The 20767-nt window shown below is 38.0% G+C and overlaps 1 protein-coding gene across 48 annotated transcripts in view; it reads left to right on the forward strand.

Annotated features, from left to right (window-relative positions):
• Window positions 1–20767, forward strand: part of ANK2 (ankyrin 2) — a 687657-nt gene that overhangs the window by 628313 nt on the left and 38577 nt on the right. For 25 of the 48 annotated variants that reach the window (XM_070452319.1, XM_070452327.1, XM_070452340.1 and 22 more), the window contains 7 exons: window positions 4625–4849; window positions 7658–7812; window positions 10781–10992; window positions 11297–11501; window positions 14455–14551; window positions 17472–17700; window positions 18531–18656. In XM_070452319.1, coding sequence (XP_070308420.1) covers window positions 4625–4849; window positions 7658–7812; window positions 10781–10992; window positions 11297–11501; window positions 14455–14551; window positions 17472–17700; window positions 18531–18656 — 1249 coding nt within the window. Of the gene's footprint in view, window positions 1–4624; window positions 4850–6562; window positions 6662–7657; window positions 7813–10780; window positions 10993–11296; window positions 11502–14454; window positions 14552–17471; window positions 17701–18530; window positions 18657–20767 lie in introns of all 48 variants that reach the window. The other 23 variants (XM_070452307.1, XM_070452311.1, XM_070452318.1 and 20 more) reach the window with 1 other exon arrangement.

The raw sequence follows: 20767 nt of genomic DNA on the forward strand, positions 1-20767 counted from the left end.
ATTTAATAAGTGTTAGTTTCTCTGTTTAATTTTTTATATTATATGCTAATTTTAAGACATTCAAAATATATAAAATTATGTGCATTTATTGAATTCTATCTGCTTGACTCACAATGATTTAATTCTCGCTCTACCCTTAAGTGGTGATAGGATTATCCCTCATTGACAGATGAGGCTTCAGTCATAGCTCACAGTGGAACTGAACTTCAATCCATTTATCAATACATTTTACTTTAGTTCTTTTCATCTCCCAGTGTTAGGGTTATCTTGTTCCATTTTTAATCTCCTGAAAATATGGGAAAAATCTGGTATGTGAACTAATTTCTTTCATGAGTCACCCTAGCCTTTCACTTTTTCCTGTGATACAAAAAAAAAAAATGTCTCTTACAATCTGCTTTTTCAAATTGTTATACATCACAAAATAACTATCCACTAATCTATTACCTCAGCTTCGCTGATGGCTCAGTGGTTAACCACCAGCCTGCCAATGCAGGTGACTTGGGTTCAATCGCTGGGTCGGGAAGATCCCCTGGAGGAGATGGCAGCACACTCCAGTGGGAAATCCCATGGACAGAAAGGAGCGTGGCACAGTTGGACACAACTGAATGACTAACACACATCCAAGTAGTAACACCTTTTGATATCCTGATATTTTTAATGAAAATATTCAAATGCTAAGCCAATTTTATATTATAAACTTTTATTTATATTTATACATAAACAATTTTATATATAAACAATTTATATATAAGCCAATTTTATATTTATAAGCTTTTATGTTGGATTAATTGATCAGCATGTTGACTTTTATCAAAAGACTTCTCATCAGTACCTAGAAAAAAAAATTGAATAGTTATTTCTCTTATTCTCTCTTAGTTGAAGAACAGACTTTTACATATAATTCTGCATAGTCAGCTTTTTAATTAGTTGTTTACTCTAATGAGATCTGATGGGTGTTTGACGGGTGTTAAATAAATTTCTACTTTAGCCTTCTTTTCAGTTAGAAATAAATATATATAGCTTCTCACAACTTACCTTTTTCATTCTTCCATCATTCACTATTTAAGCAGCATCTTCAGTTACACTATTTGAGTCTGATTTGCTTAGAGTATTTTCTTACTAAATTTGTAAACATTTTTATTCATTTTGACTATCAATATTTAGCTCTTTCATGACTTCCCATCCTTTTGTTTCTTCCTTGATATCTTTCTGATTTACTTTCTTCTCTATCTGCCTGCCCCTCTCTTCCTTCATCTCTCTCTCCCTCTCTCCTCTAATAATTCCCTCAATAGAGCTTGTTGCTATTTATTAGTCTATTGCACTGCCTTTAGTTATTTCATAAAGACACAAAAGCTTGTTTTTGTTGGAAATTTTCTCTGAATTAGACACATTGCCTCTTTAATTTTTCAAATTTGCTTGGTGTTCTGGTGCAATACTTAAATGTAATTTTCTAGATCTATGATGACACCAAGATGTATGTAGTTAAATTTATCTACTGCAGCTTCAGTCTTTAGGCCCTTTTACATCCCAGTCTTTGGTCTTCTTCATATAGTTTTCACTCCTAACAAAATCATTACTTTGGTGTATCCAAACTGTTGGGTTCTTGCTTACTCTCATTTTCTACTAATCCTCTATCAAGGGAAATAAATATACTCACTCTCTCATTTTCAAGCAGGGAAATGTCTGTAGAGGGATATTTAATATTGAAGACAATCCTTCTCAACTATTTAGCTATTTTATGAGCTGAAGTGTCTGAGTGTAGTAATTTGAATGAGGTCTGGCTGGATTGGTTGTCAAGGAATCAAAGAATTAAATAACCTTCTACTTTAGCCTTCTTCTCAATTAGAAACAAATATATACAGCTTCTCACAAACCCTTTTCACTCTTCCATTCATTCACTATTAAGCAGTTACCTATTAACTGCCTACTATGTGCCCCATTCACATTGCACTAGGCACTTGGGACACGGGAAGAAATACAGAGCACGAGGTCACTGCCATTGCGACACTGATGGTCCTATGTGTGGTTTGGGTCATCTCTCCTTGGCCAGGAGAGTAAGTGATTCCGAGTGAGTGAGATCATCCTGTGACATGTGGGCCTTAGACTGTGGGCATCTTGGCAGCAGTGACTATGTCTTTACTTTCTGTATCCTTGCTCAGTTCCTAGCAGAGCACCTGGCACTTTCAAGAAGTGTGAAAAATGTGACATGAAAAGCAGCATGGGAATTATGGGGTGAATGAGAACAAAAGAAAATTTTAAAAGAAAGTCAGTAACATAGAAATCAGAGAAAGTAATCAAACATGTAGGTGCTTAGACATTGTTACAGCCAAGTATATAGCTACTTCAATTCACTCCTTATAGAATGCACCACTAGAAGATACTCTAAATGGAATATATACGCTGCAAACCATTACCGGAACAAATATAGTGAAAATCTAATAGCATGTACCATGAATGGGGAAACACCCTGAATGCTTTAAAAAAATACAGATAGTATTGGATATTGATAATATTAATCAGATGTATTATAATAATTCCTTACTAGTTTGAGTCCCTGTTCTTCATCAAGGGTGCTAGTAATCAAAAGATGAAAAAGAAATCAAAGAAAGTAGAGAAAGTCAGAAATACAGCAATGAGTTTGAAATAGCACCGGTTGAAACTTCAGTCATTTTTTTCCAGTTTTTATAAAAATCAACATAAATATCATAGTCAAACGAAAATAATAAAATGGAAAAGAAACCTTTATAGTCATCTAGACGTTTTACCAGTTCTTTCATTCTTTTGAGTGATAGTGCATTTTAAAAAGCAAATAGAAAATAATTTAAGAATTCTTACTTAAATAATAGTAATAAGAAAAGCAGCCCACATTTTCTCATTGTATTTTGATAAAGACCAGAAACATCCATACTTCAGAACTGACCTGTTGCTTATACTCCCCAGTTTGTGCCCCATACTAAAAACTGAGAGGAGTGGGTTTGAACTGGTAGGTCTAGACTGGCTCCTGCAAGGGGAAAGAAGTGTGAGACCTCTTCTCTTGGTCTCGTTCTGCGTGACCTGCTTCAGATAGGCACTCTGAGTCCTTCACAGACATCTGCATTACTAGCAACAGGGGTTCTGTTTAATAGCATGCTTAATAGCTGTGTTCTGCTATGAAGAGGATGCTAAGATATTTTTCCTTCACTTATTTAAAAATAACACAAATATATTGTGTTTCTATCCCATAACTTACTTTAATGAAATACCTTTCAAATGTTTTACATGTTTGTTATGGATGTAATATCTGAGTGTGATGAATCTGGTACAGTTGTCTGCTGGTTAAGCTGTCAGTAGATCTTACTACACCTATGTGCTGCTCTCCTCTTTCTGTTTTGGTATAAAATTCTTGCAAATGCAAGGAGAATTGGGAAAGACAGTAATGCTATTTGTGAGAGGGTGTGCACATTATTTGTGTGTGTCTTTGTGTATATGTATATGACCATCAGATTGCCTGGTTTAATTTTTTCCTCCTTGACAAAGTGAGTGCCTCCCAGACTTTGAGTTTTATACTAACCTAGTGAGATGAACTCAAACTAAGCTGCAGAAACATCCTGAAGGAACCAACTTCAAAATTGAGACAAACGCTTTCTCTTGGTACAGTTAAAATAAACAAGCCAAATCACCTTGGATCATTATTCCCTTATTCATGAACAATTAGGTTGGCAGAAAAGAAGCAAAAGAAGAGATGCCTTTACATTTCTGAATTACTAGCTATGATTTTCCATGTTCAATTTTTTATAATTTGGGGAAAATCATGATGCACAGATGTCTTCCATTATCATGAGCCCAGGATTTCCGCCTCAAAACCCAGAGCAGAGGGGATTGATAATCTTGTTTTCTGTCTACCCTATCAATTAAAATGATATAGAAGAGATATTTCCACCTAAGAAGTGAAAAAGCACCTTTGAATCAGTAATTGTGCTCTTTCCAAAGCATTTGATTATTTTGGTTTTCCTCTTTTTTAGAATGTAATCAGTTAAAAACCTGCACCCTGGGTATGACAGTGTTGTAGCAGGATGCATATACATGGGTTTGGTCTTGAGAGAAAGCCTGTGAATTTTTCTTAAGTCATAGAATTATACTAAAATAATCTGGACATAATGTAATTTTTGAAAGTCAAGTTGAGTTAACTTAGAAAAGCTACAATTTAGTCTTTCCTCTCTGCTCCATCTTTATATTATTTCAAACTATGGATTTTTCAAGACACATATAGAAGGAAGCAAATGCCTCTGCATTTATAACAAAAGGAGACTCATATTCTTTATGTAATTTCATTCCACTTTCTAAGTCAGTTGGATGTATTTTTAATCTACAAGTTCATGTTTAATATCACCATTGTCAGATTAGGAGCAGAACTGTTCTTTAGTAACAAATCAAAATATACAGAAATTAAAACAGCAACCAAACTGAAATAAAGGCACTGGTATAAAGTAAAATTACTTTTTAAGGGCATGTTTTTGGCCACCATGCATATAAATAAGAAATGTTTTAAGAACAGAGCATTATGGAAAAAAGCTAACTTGACAAAGCTTGTTTATCTGCCTTCGATATTTCAAAACACCATCTAATCTTCCATTTTGATTTTTAGTTTCCTGGTTAGTTTTATGGTGGATGCCCGAGGTGGTGCCATGCGAGGATGCAGACACAACGGGCTCCGCATCATTATTCCGCCTCGGAAATGTACTGCCCCAACACGAGTCACCTGCCGACTGGTCAAACGCCATAGACTGGCGACGATGCCTCCCATGGTGGAAGGAGAGGGCCTGGCCAGTCGTCTGATTGAAGTCGGACCCTCTGGCGCTCAGTTCCTTGGGTAAGGGCTTCTGATAAACCTCCCAGTTAGTCACTGGTGAGCTTGTCCTCTACATGAAATCACTAGGATGGAGTGGAAAAAGGTACGTCAAACTTTTGGGAGAAGATTGGCCCCTATGAAATTTTTTAAGAATTGAAAGTAATGCCTCAATGTTTGACCGCACTTAAATGCCTCTTGTTTTAAGGCATTAATGGGTTAAGCATTCAGGTTGATTATTACTCTTTCCCTTTGGATGTGATGGTAGCTGCCAGGCTTCCACTATGAATAATCATACTTTGGTTGATGGTAGGTATTTTTTAATCTGAATTTAAGTGGGAAGGTCGTAGGGAAAAAATACAGTTGGCCCTTGAACAAGGCAGGGGTTAGAGGTGCTGACTGCCCCCTACACAGTCGAAGCTTTGCAAACACCTGAGGGTTGGGTCTGCCTGTAAGAGGCTCCTCCACATCCCAGGTGGTGCGTCTGTGGCTCCAGCAGCCCCTGACAGACCACGTGGTTCTGAAATAGTTGCCATTGAAAAAAATCAAATGGACCTGCCTCGTTGTTCAAGGGTCGACTGTACTAGTCTGTTCTGAACATAAACTTGGCATCTTGTATAGTTACAACAGTCATCATCTTCGCTTTGGAGAGCAGTGTTCTTTATAGAACATACAAAAATTTAATCTATGTGATTTGTCTTTTCTGTTATCAAAATTGCTACCATGAGTTAAAAATTATCCTGGCAGTTTTATTTGGCATAGATTTCATTAAGAGGACAAAATCAAGAATGACTTTCACCATGCTCATTTTAGCAGTTTTGAGCAGAAATAAGCTTTTCTTCTATTTGTACTGCTGCTGCTATATTACCTGGTGTCTCAGTATGCCAAGAAAAGGGAGCACCTGCTGAAAACTGACAAAACGAAGTTTTGGAGGGGGCAAGTTTCAAAACATTTTGAAACAAATCGGTTGTATTTAAGTCTTGTTATATAAAGTCTTTGTGCTAAAAAGCTGGGAGAAAATCCTGTTAATTATGAACTCTTTTGCTTTGCTAGTGTCATACTGGGGAGAGGATTTCTTACTTTAGAACCCAGGAAATGTTCTAAAGCCTCGTAATTTGGAGCAAACTATTAACAGGTTGTTCCAAATTATGTTCACACCTGAAAAGGTGTGTGTATGTATTTCCCAGTTATGGAAACTACCTCCCATGTCCTCCTATGAGACAGACCAGAGATTTAGAAGGAGCCTGTGAAGTTCTGGGTTGCATCAGAAAACTCCATTATGGTTGGAATAATTCCCCAGTGATTCCTTTCATATTCTGTACCAGGTCCTTTCTCCTTCCTCATGGACAGATAGTTGTAGGTTTTTTAATAATTGTCAAATCTGTTGAGAAATACCCATGAAAACTTCTGGCCTCATTATGGAGTCAGAGTTTTTATTGTATTCCCAACAGCTTTGTCTTTCCTGTGGAGCATATTTTTTTTTTTTTGGCTCATGCCCTGGCGGTGAACCTAAGCAGGAATAGATCTGACCCCCAAGCGCCCTCCTTCCACGCGCCTCCATTGTACACTCTGGGTCTCTCTTCTCGCTCTTTGTGACCAATGGAGGGGGCAGAACCAAACGCAGTGTGAAACCAAACTTCACTCTGTTCAGCAGCTGGTGACGCTGGGGTTCTGTGGAAAACAACACCTGAAGCTTACCTATGTTCTTTCTTTCACTGCTGCTTTGGATGTACTCAGTAAACTTCACCTGCCAACGGCTCCTCCCCCACTTAATGAGGGAGAAAGTTTGGTCAGCCGCATCCTTCAGCTGGGGCCTCCTGGAACCAAATTCCTTGGGTAGGAGTGACTTAAAACAAATCGATGGCTGCGGGCCCCCATTCTTCTGCTCCTTCTGCAATATGATTTCTCTTTTTGTCATTGTGCCCATGACATGTCCCTCTCTATGATTTAAACTCTGTACAACCTATCTTTAGTGGACCATTTCTGACCCTTGTGGTATGTGACTTTTATTTTTGAGTGATGTTTTTATATCTTTTCCCTTAAAGTGCTGTGACCTTCATTTTCGTTTCAAGCATGAGATCTGCCTAGTTGTACTATGTGCTAGTTATGATGTTGTTATGATAAATTCGGAGTCTGTATCAAAGCAACCTGGACTGAGAAAAAATCAAAAGCCTCTCTGGATTTTGAGAGTGAATGTGACCGAAACCTAGTAGGGCAGTGCATGTTCTGGATCCTGAATATAATAGGCATGGACGCAACCTGGCTGCCTGCCGAGGTGCTCCTTTACGACCATGCTGTGTACACATGCCTATTGTTTCCTTGAATGGAGGAAATAGACAGAAAGAGTCCTTGAGTGCATGTCTCTGAGTTCTGAAGTAGTTGACTCTTCTGACATCTCCTCATTTATCAGCACATGAAATTACACAGTGTATGAGCCATTTTTCCCTCTTAAACCATTTTGTCATTTTGCACCTTGCAGAAAACATTTTAAAAGACTGGCATACCTCATAGATATGCATGTACATTTCTTTTAGTTAAATGTGTTATCCTTACGTTTATCAAAGGAGAAGTTCCAGAATGCCACATGCACTCACAGGGAGACATCATTGGCTTAAGGTAGCAGCATGGCCCCCGAGGACTGGTGCCCCCGAGGTGGAGTGCTAGCTACTGTGGGACTGTCTGCTAGCGGCAGGGCTCCAGAGGATGGCCCCGCTCTGCCCCTGTCCCCAGAAGGAGAAGAATTCCAGGTCACTTTGCGACAGACAGTCGAGGTGCTTGTCTTGCTGGTGGTTAGCTCCTGTCCACACTGAGTGTTCTGCCTTGCTGTGTCAGGCCTGTGATCGTGGAGATCCCTCATTTCGCTGCCCTGCGAGGAAAGGAGAGGGAGCTGGTGGTCCTGCGCAGTGAGAACGGGGACAGCTGGAAAGAGCATTACTGTGAATACACGGAGGATGAGCTGAATGAAATCCTGAATGGCATGGATGAAGGTACTTCATACTGAAGGTTTAAAAGGACTCCGAAGTGGAGGCATGATAATGGTGCATTTCTTTATATCCCAGGGGGTGTGTGTGTGTGTGTGACCTAATCCAATTTGGGTCTTCTCAGCTGACGCTTGCACAGTAAAGCCTGCCTGTTGACGGTAGGTTGTGATGAAGGAAATACCAGGTTATTGCACGTGCCAAACAAGAAGTCTGGGTTTTTGAGCATTAGCTTGTTTGGCACCAGTGACTCAGTGGGAAAGAATCCACCTGCCAATGCAGGAGATGTGGCTTTGATCCCTGGGTTGGGAAGGTCCCCTGAAGAAGGAAATAGCAACCCACTCCAGTGTTCTTGCCTGAGAAATTCCATGGATGTAGAAGCCTGGCAGGCTACAGTCCATGGGGTTACAAAAGAGTTGGACATGATTTAGTGACTAAACAACAACAACAGAGTGTTCTGGTATATTCCCATGGTGATGCATTGGAGTGCACAGTATATTTGCCTAGTCTTATTTTTGTTGCATTCAGGAAAATGAAATTCTTTAATAGTAAATATCTTAGGTTAATAAAGAAATACAGCCCCATCTCTATCTTTTGTGCAAACTTTTCTAAAATATCAAATAGAATAGATGCTGTTTCATAACAAAATGGATAGATACTGGATAATATATCCATGATTTTTTAAAATACCTAACCTGAACATGTAGATATTTAAGGCATTGATAAAAAGTGCTAAGCTTTTCTATAGGAAGACTTACATATACCCATAACTACTACATTATAGGATAATGTAATTTTTTCTTTTGTTAACTTATTTTTTAATTGGACGGAAATTGCTTTACAATGTTGTATTGTTTTCTGCCATGTAACAATGCAGATCAGCCATAATTACACTGTGTGTGCTAAGTTGTTTTAATCATGTCTAACTCTTTGCAACCCTGTGGACGGTAGCCCACCAAACTCCTCTCTCCATGGGATTCCCCAGGCAAGAATACTGGAGTCCATTATTCTCTAGGCAAGAATAATGGAGGATTGCCATTTCATTCTCCAGGGAATCTTCCCAACCCAGGAACTGAACCCACACCTCTTACTTCTCCTGCATTGGCAGGCAGGTTCTTGACCACCACCTGAGAAGTCCTTTATCTCTCTGTATGCCTCCCTCCCCTCCCCCCATTCCATCCCTCTAGATCATCACGGAGCACCAGGCTGGGCTCTCTGTATTATATAGCAACTTCTCACTAGAATAATACTTTTAACTTTCTATTAAGGAGTTAGGAAAATTAAGTTCACTTACAGTTTACACTTAATTTAAACAGAGAGTTAGCTAGGGTTGAATTTCATATGCACACTGACACATACAGTTAAGGAACGTATTTTTCACTAGGGCTTTAGTTTCTGTAAATCCCAAATCCCAGCCTAGGCCAATTACCCTCAGGTTGAAATACATTAGTTTGCCTAGAGGGGGGTGCTCTTTCTTAGGCCTCCTGAGGTTGGACAGAGATGAGGTGTCAGTCCTGATAACCAGAGGTATGTTCCACTTTACGTGACTACACAAATAGGCACGATTTTTTGCCCAAGTGCGAAAAAACATACCAAAATTTGCACCGACCTGGGCACACAAGTGTGTGGCTGTTCGTCAGATTTTGTCAGTCTTCCAGGACCACTGGCTGTAGCTTCATGTGAGGCTCATGGATAGTCAAGTGTAGCCTGACGCTTTAAAGTTTCTTCCTGTACCCTGCTGAGATTTAGTAAGAGAGCCCACGGAAGAGGAAATTATGCCTTCTAGATGTGTGGGTCAGTATTTTCCAGTTAAGATGAAAAGATCAGGATTTTTACTGATAAAGCTTGTTCTGTGCTGTATTTAGCTGCTTCTGCTCCTGGGAACCATTTCTTTTGCTTGCATTGAGTTTAGGACATTTCTGTCTGATATATTTACCTGTTACTAACACTGCCATGTTGTCCTTAGATGGGGACCCACTCATAACTTTTACATAAGTAAAAGGCTCATTTTGAAACCAAATTGAATTTGTATATTTTTATGTTAGTTATGTTTGTTCTGTGAAAACCTGTTCTTTCCTAAGTATATGCTAGTAATTGCCAATGTATTAGTCTTCAGTCATGAATGATCAGATCCTGGGACTTCTGACTTTTGCTATCTAGCTATATTCAAGAGTCAAGAAAAACACAGTTGCTGTTCATGCCTCTGTAAGAATTGTAAAATGCTTTCTAAAAATGAATAGCTTTCTGTAATCCCTTAAAATTCAATAATCTACTTAGTTCAAATTTTCAAATTTGTAACCAGTTGAGTTTACTGTATTGCCCTACATATCTACACTAATGCAATTTATCAAGAGTCCATTATCCCATCCTCCTGATGTTAGATGATCTGCTTGGTAAGTTCATGATTTCAGGGGAATATTGAAACCCTAAATTTGCAATCATGATCTTTTAAAAATATCCACAGTGATTATCTCAGAGACAACCATGCCACTGGAATGAACACACTGATACAAATCTTACCCTTCTAAGACAGATTTTATTCCTGCACTACTCCCCTGAGAACCAAAAGGACCATATTACTTCTTAAAACCACTAATAACTGGTTTTGAACTAACTTTGAAATTTGCAAAGAAACGGAGCCCCCTTAATCAATTTCCTCTTCATCACGTTGAGCCAAAAATAGGACAGGTTCGGTTCATTGCCCTCAAACTCCCTCTGGAAGTAGATGCTTTTGTTTCACAGTGCCCTGGAAAAGACCTAGTTTTCACAAAGAGAGAAAATGTGCCAAGCAAATGCTGTCAGGTCTTGAGGGATTCTGGTATTGTTAAGATAGCCTTGCTTTTTAAATTTTCCTATTATTTAAAATAGAAGGTTTTTGCTGCCACATCTGTTCAGTGTTAACTACGCCAGTGAGTTTGCTAGAATGCTTTCAAAAGTGAATCCTTGCTCTATGAAGATGGGTCATTTCTTGTCTCAGTGCTGGATAGTCCGGAAGACCTAGAAAAGAAACGGATCTGCCGCATCATCACCCGCGACTTCCCACAATACTTTGCGGTGGTGTCTCGCATCAAGCAGGACAGCAACCTCATTGGCCCAGAGGGAGGCGTCCTGAGCAGCACCGTGGTGCCCCAGGTGCAGGCCGTCTTCCCCGAGGGGGCGCTAACGAAGCGGATCCGTGTTGGCCTACAGGTACGCCCACACCAAGAGGCAGCTTAAAGGCTTCTAGCATGGATTTTATTCCAGCAATTCAAAATCAGCTTTTCAAAAGAGAATTAAATGTCTAAAGAATCAAATTATTCCTGGGTGAGCAAAAGCTGCCCTCAGAAGTCATCAGTGTCATAAAGTTTTGTATGAGTGTTTGGTAACAGTAGGAAATTACAGTTGCCCTATTTGAAGACACAAAACTGATTTATGAAATAAAAAACAATGTGTTAAGAAATTTGACATGGAATATAATGATGTATTGTTTAATATTTTTCCTTTCTTTTAAAAGGCTCAACCTATGCACAGTGAGTTGGTTAAGAAGATTCTGGGCAACAAAGCTACCTTCAGCCCTATAGTCACTTTGGAACCTAGAAGAAGAAAATTTCACAAGCCAATTACCATGACCATTCCTGTCCCCAAAGCTTCAAGTGATGTCATGTTGAATGGTTTTGGGGGAGATGCACCAACCTTAAGATTACTATGCAGCATCACAGGTGAGCCACAGAGGACTATTGTGTTAGTAATAGAAAGTTCCGGAAGAAGAAATTTAGATTGTAAATACTAAATTACCTTTGTCATAAGATGCCTGCACCTTATTAATATGCGTTAGTTCAGGAAAAGCACACTAACTAGGGAAGTGAAAGGGGATAGGAAGTGAACTGATATTTTCTAAATAAAGCCTGATGCCAGACATTTAGACACTTCATACACATTGTCATTTTTATCTCCAAAGTAGCCCTCTGAGAAAACTATAACCCCCTTATACTAGAAAGGAAATCGAGACTGAGAGAAGTTTCTTTATAATTTGCCTGAGATTATACTGTAAATACTGTTCATGGGGTTCTCAAGGCAAGAATAGTGAAGTGGTTTGCTATTCCCTTCTCCAGTGGACCACATTCTGTCAGGCCTCTCCACCATGACCCGTCCATCTTGGGTGGCCCCACACGGCATGGCTTAATTTCATTGAGTTAGACAAGGCTGTGATCCTGTGATCAGATTGCCTAGTTGTCTGTGATCGTGGTTTCAGTTTGTCTGCCCTCTGAACCCTAACCCTTACTCCTTGGAAGAAAAGTTATGACCAACCTAGACAGCATGTTAAAAAGCAGCGACATTACTTTGCCAACAAAGGTCCGTCTAGTCAAGGCTATGGTTTTTCCAGTGGTCATGTATGAATGTGAGAGTTGGACGGTGAAGAAAGCTGAGCGAGCACCAAAGAATTGATGCTTTTGAACTGTAGATCCAACCAGTCCATCCTAAAGGAGATCAATCCTGGGTGTTCTTTGGAAGGACTGATGTTGAAGCTGAAACTCCAATATTTTGGCCACCTGATGTGAAGCTGACTCATTGGAAAAGACCCTGATGCTGGGAAAGATTGAAGGCAGGAGGAGAAGGGGACGACAGAGGATGAGATAGTTGAATGGCATCACCGACTCAATGGACATGAGTTGGAGTAAACTCCAGCAGTTGGTGATGGACAGGGAGGCCTGTCGTGCTGCAGTTCATGGGGTCACAAAGAGTTGGACCTGACTGAGCGACTAAACTGAACTGATACTGTAAATATCTGACAGAGTTGGGATTCAAATCCAAGTCCATGTACCTCTAAACCCAAACTTTCAGACTTCATTGAAGGCATCATCTTATGCCTGTTGCAAACTAAATATCTTGAATAATTATACCAACTATTTCAAACTTTTCTGCCCAGGAATTGGTTATGACTTTATCATTAATCTGTTGACTAACTTTGGAAAAAGGAAGGATTTTAGCCTAATAGCTTTCAGTTAACCATCAAACTCCAGAAGGATATTCCCAGGACACTGGTTGTCTCTGACCAATAATACCACAGATGGTGAGAGATTAAAAAAAACCCACACAAGTAACCTGTGTTAGAACTACACAATTGAGAATTTCCCCATTTAACAAAAACTTCATGGTACTAGCATTCAGTAAACATTCATACTGTTTTTAGTAGGAATAATAACCATATCTGCTTCAGTATTATTGGATTTTCTTTTCATTTCTCCTCATTTTAGCAGGAGTGTTAGCCCTTCTTTTATCCTCTCTCTTCATTCTTCCTTCTTATCAGTATTTTTTTCTGTACTCTTGATAGCAAACTATTGAGAGTTTACCCCATAAGTTTAATAATATGACATAATTTTAAAATACACGGGTGTTTCCCTGGTGGTCTAGTGGTTAAGACTGTGCTTCCAGTGTAGAGGGCTTAGGTTTGATCCATGGTTGGGGAACCAAGGTCCCACATACCACATGGCATGACCACAAAAAAAAAAAAGACACTCAAAACCAAAACAAGCAAAAATAATAAAAGAAAATACATGCACTAAGATGAAAGTAGTGCGAAATCTTATGCTTCACTTAGGGCCTCTCCCAGTTACTCATTTCTGCTTATTACATAGCATTCCCATACTTTTTGGTTCATGTGTATATGATTAATCATCCTATAATATGCTATGTAGCAACATGGATGCAAAACAAGTCAGATTGAAAAATGTCTGTGGCACATCCTGCCACTCTAGATGATCAAATGAAGATACCACCTGGGCCTTGACACCATCTAGTCTAGTTATTCTGGGCCTCTGTCTTGGAATGGATTTGTTCTAAACAATTCCTTAAATTTACTTGTTAATTTTTACAAATACATTAATAGATTTTTGGATTGTTGTGTTTTGCTCTATTGTAGAATTCTGTTTAGAATGTGTATTTTATGCCTCCTAGAATAAGGAACTTTGATAACTCATTCCCTTCTTTAAGAAACCTTAGAGTCAAAATTTGTTCTCTTCTCAAACGTATATTTCTCCTGCAATGCCTGAAGACAGTTTTGTCCTTATTTATGCCAACTTAATTTCTCAGTAGAAATGAAAGTCAGCATCACCCTCCAGAGTGATGTGTCTGTGTACAGAGGCATTCAGTCATTTGGTCTTTCACTTTGCAATATGTACTGAGCTTTTAATATTTTCCAAGGATTTTTGCCAACTTTCAACTGCAAATTGAAAGAAAATTTTGTTTCTTGAAAATACTTGCCTAAAATATCAAGTGAAAGAATATTTGGATTTTTGTTTTAACAAAGCATTCAACTCCTTGGTTAGTCGAAGGATCTTTTAAAATCATCAACTGAATACAATTCAAAATTATCTTCAGAAACTAGCAATTACAATACAAAACTTTAGAATGTCAGGGAGAGAAAAGAACACCTAGTAATTTGAAGCAGTTATTCAAATGCCCTCCCTTAAATTTAGTTCCGTGAAATGTGGTGTTAATGTTTGTTTTCAGTGTATCATTTTTTTAGCATGTAGTTTTCAGTCATTTTGTTTCCAGGGTGTCATCTTGAAGAGTGAATGAACATAGCCAGAAGCCAGAACCACAAAGCCTTTATTTTATAACACAGAGTTTGGAGTTCTGCCTAATTTTTTTTCAACAATCATGTTATTTCAGGTGGAACCACCCCTGCTCAGTGGGAAGATATTACAGGAACTACGCCATTAACATTTGTCAATGAATGTGTTTCCTTTACAACCAATGTGTCTGCCAGGTATGGTTATACTGCACAGAAGAACCACTGAAATTGTGTGCCCAAATGTCTTTTGTTTTACTTTGTTTCATACATTCTTTAAAAGTAATTTTTTTTTTTTGGTTTGATTGTAAATATGGTCTGCATTTACTTTCGTGTCTTAAACCAGACTCGCCAGTAAATGTAATAGTGATAATGCATTAATGAAGTATGAAGTACAGCCATTCAGATTAAAATCTAAAGAAAATAAATTATTGCCAGCTATTACCGTATGACCCAGACTCTGGTTTTAACAGCCACAGCTAATTTTTCCAGTCCTGAAGGACTTAGGAATGATGGGTTTCCTGCTGTCAACAAAACAGCCTGAACTGTTTTTTTTCTTTTTTTTTTCTTTTTTTTTTTTTTTTAATTTTTATTAGTTGGAGGCTAATTACTTTACATCATTACAGTAGTTTTTGTTATACATTGATATGAATTAGCCCTGGATTTACTTGTATTCCCCATCCCAGTCCCCCCTCCCACCTCCCTCTCCACCCGATCCCTCTGGGTCTTCCCAGTGCACCAGGCCCGAGCACTTGTCTCATGTACCCAACCAAACCACAGAGCATGTTAAGGTTTGCTTACACAGGTTAGAGTTTTCGGTGACTCTTATGCATCACAGCATATTTACATATTATCCTTTTTGTGTCACATATCTTTCAAAAGCTTAAGCTGTCTAGTTTTATTGCATGTGTGTACACCAACTCAACTTATTAGTTCTCATTTGCTTGATCTTTAATGGATTGCCAAGTGTTTTCCTATTTGTTTAATTTGATTACTATAAAATCTTGGGACTTAAGAAGAGCAAGAGGCAATATGTCCATTTGAAAGATGAGAAAGCTGAAGTTGAGAGTAGTTAGCTTACATTCTTATTCAGAGAGTAAAACGATAGATGCATGAATAACAATGCACAGCAATAGCTGGGTGCAGTGACGCGTTTGTAGTCTGAGCCACCCAGAGAGCTCAGCTGTGAGTCTCTGGTCCTGTGTGTCTCTGTGCCCTGCCGTTCACTCATCTCCACTCTAATGCCAGGAAACGACAAGTTCTGAATGGAAAGGTACAAAAGAGTTACTGAAAAATTCAAAAAAGGGTGTTCACATCAGAGTGGTCAGAGAGAAGGTAGCCCATGAGATAGAAAACTAACAGGCAGGTAAAAGTGGAAAAGAAGGTAACATGAGCCAAGATGCAGATGGGCATTGGAGGCTGGCAGCAACAGAGTCTATAATTCAGAAATAATGCTGGAATGTTGGCTAACATTTACAGCAGGCCTTAAAGGAGAGACAAAGAAATCAGGAGTTATTACTTTATTATAGGAATAATATAATTCTTTCAGACAGTCAAAGAAGCAGTGAATCAAGTATAGTTGAATCAGTATAAAGAGGAAGGAGGTAATACTGAGTGCCTGCCAAGAACCAAGAGCTGTGCTGCCTTCAGCGCTTTACAGTGAATGAAAGAAGCCAGACCCAAAAGGACACATATTGCATGTCTCCACATAAACGAGGTACCTAGGGTAGGCAAGTTCATACAGACAGAGTTTAACAGTTTACCAGGGACTGAGGTGAACGGTAAAGTTCAAAGTTATCGTCTAATGGGTATAGTGTCTCTGTTTGGGATGATGAAAAATTTCTGGAAATGGAGAGTGGCTGTGGTCATGCAGTATTTTATTTATTTTTTTTTCATGCAGTATTTTAAATGTACTTAATACCAGTGAATTGAGCGCTTAAGAATGGTTAAGATGACAAATTTTATACGCTCATTAGTGCACACAGCCCATTTCTTGGAGTTGAGGCTGCCAATTAAATCATATTTTATCCCAATTAAAAAGTAGAAGAAGAGAGATGGATCAGGAACCTTTAAGAAAGAAAAACTAAGAAGATAAGGAAATTTCCAAACATTTAAAGATTATGAGCAATGAGTCAGGAAGGAGGGATCAGTGATGGAGGAAGGTTTCAAAGTGAGAGGACGTGGAGTAAATCTTTTATGTGTATAAAGAGCAAATTAAGAAAATGTGCATCTGATAGTTACTGCTTTTTCTGTGAAGTTACCTTTCTGAAGGCCTGAGGGGTGTCGTAAAGGTTTAGCAACATTATTATAATGTATAAAACGATATCTGAGAAAAAATTTACCAAAATATGTCACAGATTTGACTGAGGCTAGAAATCATAAATTATTCACAAAGCCAATGATTTCTTCTATGGGTTATATTAAGCAATGTTCAGGAGTTCTGACGCAAAAGCAGATTTTTTAAAAAGTAGGTTGGTTGATCCAACCTTGGTGACTATGAGTCCTTTGGAAAAGAATGATGAAATGAAGAAACATTAGGTAGCTTTTGTTGAAAAGAGTTTTAGGAACTGAAATGAAGAACAGCAGGGCCGATCAGAGAATATAGAAGCTCATCCAGCAAGATATTGGCATGATACCAGGGTGCACCACAAAAGGATTCTAGACCCTGAAGATGTATTTCAGAAGACTGAGTGCTCAGAAGACTTCCCAAGGGAGAGAGTTACACAGTGTTTAGTATTCGATCTTGAACACCTGGTGCCTCCTTGTCCCTCCTCCTCATCGGTCTTCCTCCATGTCCTCCCTTCCCTGTCTGTCTGTCTTTCCCTTTGTTTTGGCTTTCTCGCATTATCTCCCTCTCTTGCTTCTCACTTTTTCCAAGAGGCATGTAATGATTACTCTGACTGTACTGAAGGAACTGATTTGTTCTCACGTAACTACCCTTTTTCGCAGTTGTGGAGTCCATGGATACAGAGGGCCGCCTGTATTCTGCCTTTTTGTAAAATGAACCTGAGCATCTGGGGATCACGATATCTGTGGAGCTCCAAGAACCAATCCTCCGTGGATACTGAGGGATGACTGTAATTAAATTTCAGATAACTGACTTTATGTTATTTTATAGGTTCTGGCTGATCGATTGTCGACAAATTCAGGAATCTGTTACCTTTGCATCACAAGTGTATAGAGAAATTATCTGTGTGCCATATATGGCCAAATTTGTAGTGTTTGCCAAATCACATGACCCCATTGAAGCCAGATTGAGGTGTTTCTGCATGACTGATGATAAAGTGGATAAGACCTTGGAACAACAAGAAAACTTTGCTGAGGTGGCCAGAAGCAGGGATGTGGAGGTACTGTGTTTGAAAAACCAATTTATGTTAGTATGTTGTTTATACCTCTTTTAATATACTGAAAGTAGTATTTAATAAATGTTATTCAGTCGCTCAGTCGTGTCCAACTCTTTGTGATCCCATGAACTATATAGCTGTCCAGGTTCCTCTGCCCATGGGATTTTCCAGGCAAGAATACTGGAGTGGGTAGCCATTTCCTCTTCCAAGGGATCTTCCCAACCCAGGGACTGAACCTGCATCTCCTGCTTTGGCCAATGGGTTCTTAATGCTGAGACACCAGGGAAGCCCATCTAATAAATAACGCCATCAAAAACAGACCAGTCAACATCTTGATCAGTTAGAAGGCCAGTGTCTAAAATGTGCCATTTTTAGCCAGTTTGGACCCATTCATTAGGGATAAGAGGACTCTTTTAAAGATGACTAAGGGAAAAATTACACATTATTAATAAACATTAAAATTCTTAAAATGTGCATACAATAATCTTTAAACTCTGACTGACATTTTGTCTTATCTATGACAAGCATGTACCAGCACCCCCTCTTACTAGTAACAGAAATCTTCAAATGCACGGGGGCATTTAATCTTAACTATACTCAGGTCTAACCCTGTACTGTGTTATTTTCCCAAATCAATATGTCTTTAAATCATAAATTTATATTTGTTTTTGACATCACAATAAATTGGGTTACTTGAATTCAATATCAAAGGTCCACACTGATGGAAAATTAAGAAATAAGAAAAAGTAGTGTAACAAAGCCCTGCATATTGTTCCAGTAATGTAATAATTTCAGCTATTGTATTCTTTTTGTTTTTTCTCTCTTTTCATCAGGTCCTAGAAGGAAAACCCATCTATGTTGATTGTTTTGGCAACCTGGTGCCATTAACCAAGAGTGGCCAGCATCATATATTCAGTTTTTTTGCCTTCAAAGAAAACAGACTTCCTCTCTTTGTCAAGGTAATATATACATAGAATTTGGTAATGCATTTTATTCAGCATCAAGTAAGGCTTTGACTTCCTTTGGTAGAAGAGAATATTTGCTTTTCAATCATTTCTAATGATTTTTTAAAAATATTTCTATAAAATTTTAAACTCCTAAAAACTATTTTTTTAAATTTCAGATTCAACCTTGATTTTTAGTTATAGGCCAAGAATGAGGGACACATCACCAACTGATTAATTAGGAAAACTGGTCATTCATTTCCAAATTTTAAGAGAAGCCTCTCTTTATTTTTTTGACTATTATTTCTTTTAAATATTTGTGCTTAAATTTTTTTTAATATATGAACTTCACAAATGTGGAGACCAAAAAGAGTTCTTAGTGACAAATTTTTGTAGTAAAAGCTCTTAAAAGACCCAGTTAATCTATCAAGAGATTATCCCAGATAGAGCAATAGACTGGATATACTTTCATAAATTCATTCAACAAACATTTGTGGAGACACTTCAGTGTGCCATGAATTTGTTGTCCCTGTTTAAGAATATTAATCTGGGTTAGGAATTTGTCAGTAACATATGCAAGTTGCATTTTAGTTACCAGTTCTGAAGAGAACAAAAATGAGTATGAGGGAGAGATTCATGAAATAAAAGGAAATAATAATTCTATTTAAGTTTTAATGTCTGTTTTCTCAAGATCTCTACTGAAGGCCTTCATTGTGCCATTTCTGGTTCAGTGGTTTGCCTGATTAAAGATAGGTTCTTCTAAGGGGTAGTGGATCCATCTACCATAAACAGCTATGCAATTATGCTAATATTTGATATTGTTAGTGGGCAAAAGTTATCCTATAGACACCAAATACAAAAATAGGAAAATGACTTAAACATTTCTCTAAAGAAGTTGCACAAATGGCCAGTAAGCACATAAAAAGATGTTTAACAGCATAGAAATTCAAATTCAAACCACTGTGAGATACCACTCAGTACTCATTAGGATGGCTATTATCAAAAACACAACAAAACAAAAAAAAATTAGCAAATATTGGTGAGGATATGGAGAAATGGGGGCCCTGATGCATTGCTGAAAGGAATGTAAAATGGTGTAGCCATTCCATACTGTGGAAAATAGTATGACAGTTCCTTAAAAAGTTAAAACATATAATTAGCATATCATCCAGCAATTCCCCCAAAATTAAAAGCATGGACTCAACCAGTTACTTGCAATGTTCATAGCAGCATTATTCCCAATAGTCAAAAAGTGAAAATATTCCAAATATCCATCAACAGATGAATGGATATACAAAATGTGATATATGCATACAATGTATATTATTCAGCCTTAAAATGAGTAAAATTAGCCAGACACCAAGAGACAAATATTGTATGTTCCCTCTTATATGAGATACCTAGAGTTGCCAACTAGTCAGAAAATAGAATAGTGGTTACCAGGGTATGGAGGAAGGAAGGAATGGAAAATTATTGTTTTATGGAAACAGTTTCAGTCTGTGAAGGTGAAAACATTCTGAAGATGAATGGTTGTAATGATTGTACAACAATGTGTATGTACTTAATGCTACTAAACTATACATGTAAAAATGGTTAAAATGATGTTTTATGTACAATTTAACACAACTTTTAAAAAATGAAATTCTGGTATATATTGCAATGTGATTGAATCTTGATAGTATTATGCAACCTGAAATAACAGATACAAACGAACAAAGATTGTATAACTCTGTCTATACAAGGTACCTAGAACAAGCAAATTTATAGGGACAGAAAGTTAAGTAGAGGTTACTGGGTGCTGGAGGGAGAGGAGAATGGGGAGTTATTGCTTAATGGTAAAACGTTGCTATTTGGGATGATGGGAAATTTTGCACAGTAGTGATAATCACATAACTTTGCAAATGAGCTTCATGCCACTGAGTTGTATGCATAACAGTGGTAAGAATATAAGTGGAAATGGTCAGTTTTATGTTATGTATACTTTACCACAATTTTTAAAAAGCTGAATGATTTTTTTAATCATTCTAAATGATAATAGGAAAGGGGGAAAGGAACACTTCCAAATCCTCACTTAGCGTTAGCAAGTGAATTTTACTTTTCTCTGGTTCTTTTGAGTGTTGTCTCAC

The sequence above is a fragment of the Odocoileus virginianus genome, chromosome 21, assembly GCF_023699985.2.
Source record: "Odocoileus virginianus isolate 20LAN1187 ecotype Illinois chromosome 21, Ovbor_1.2, whole genome shotgun sequence".
Lineage (NCBI taxonomy): Eukaryota > Metazoa > Chordata > Mammalia > Artiodactyla > Cervidae > Odocoileus > Odocoileus virginianus.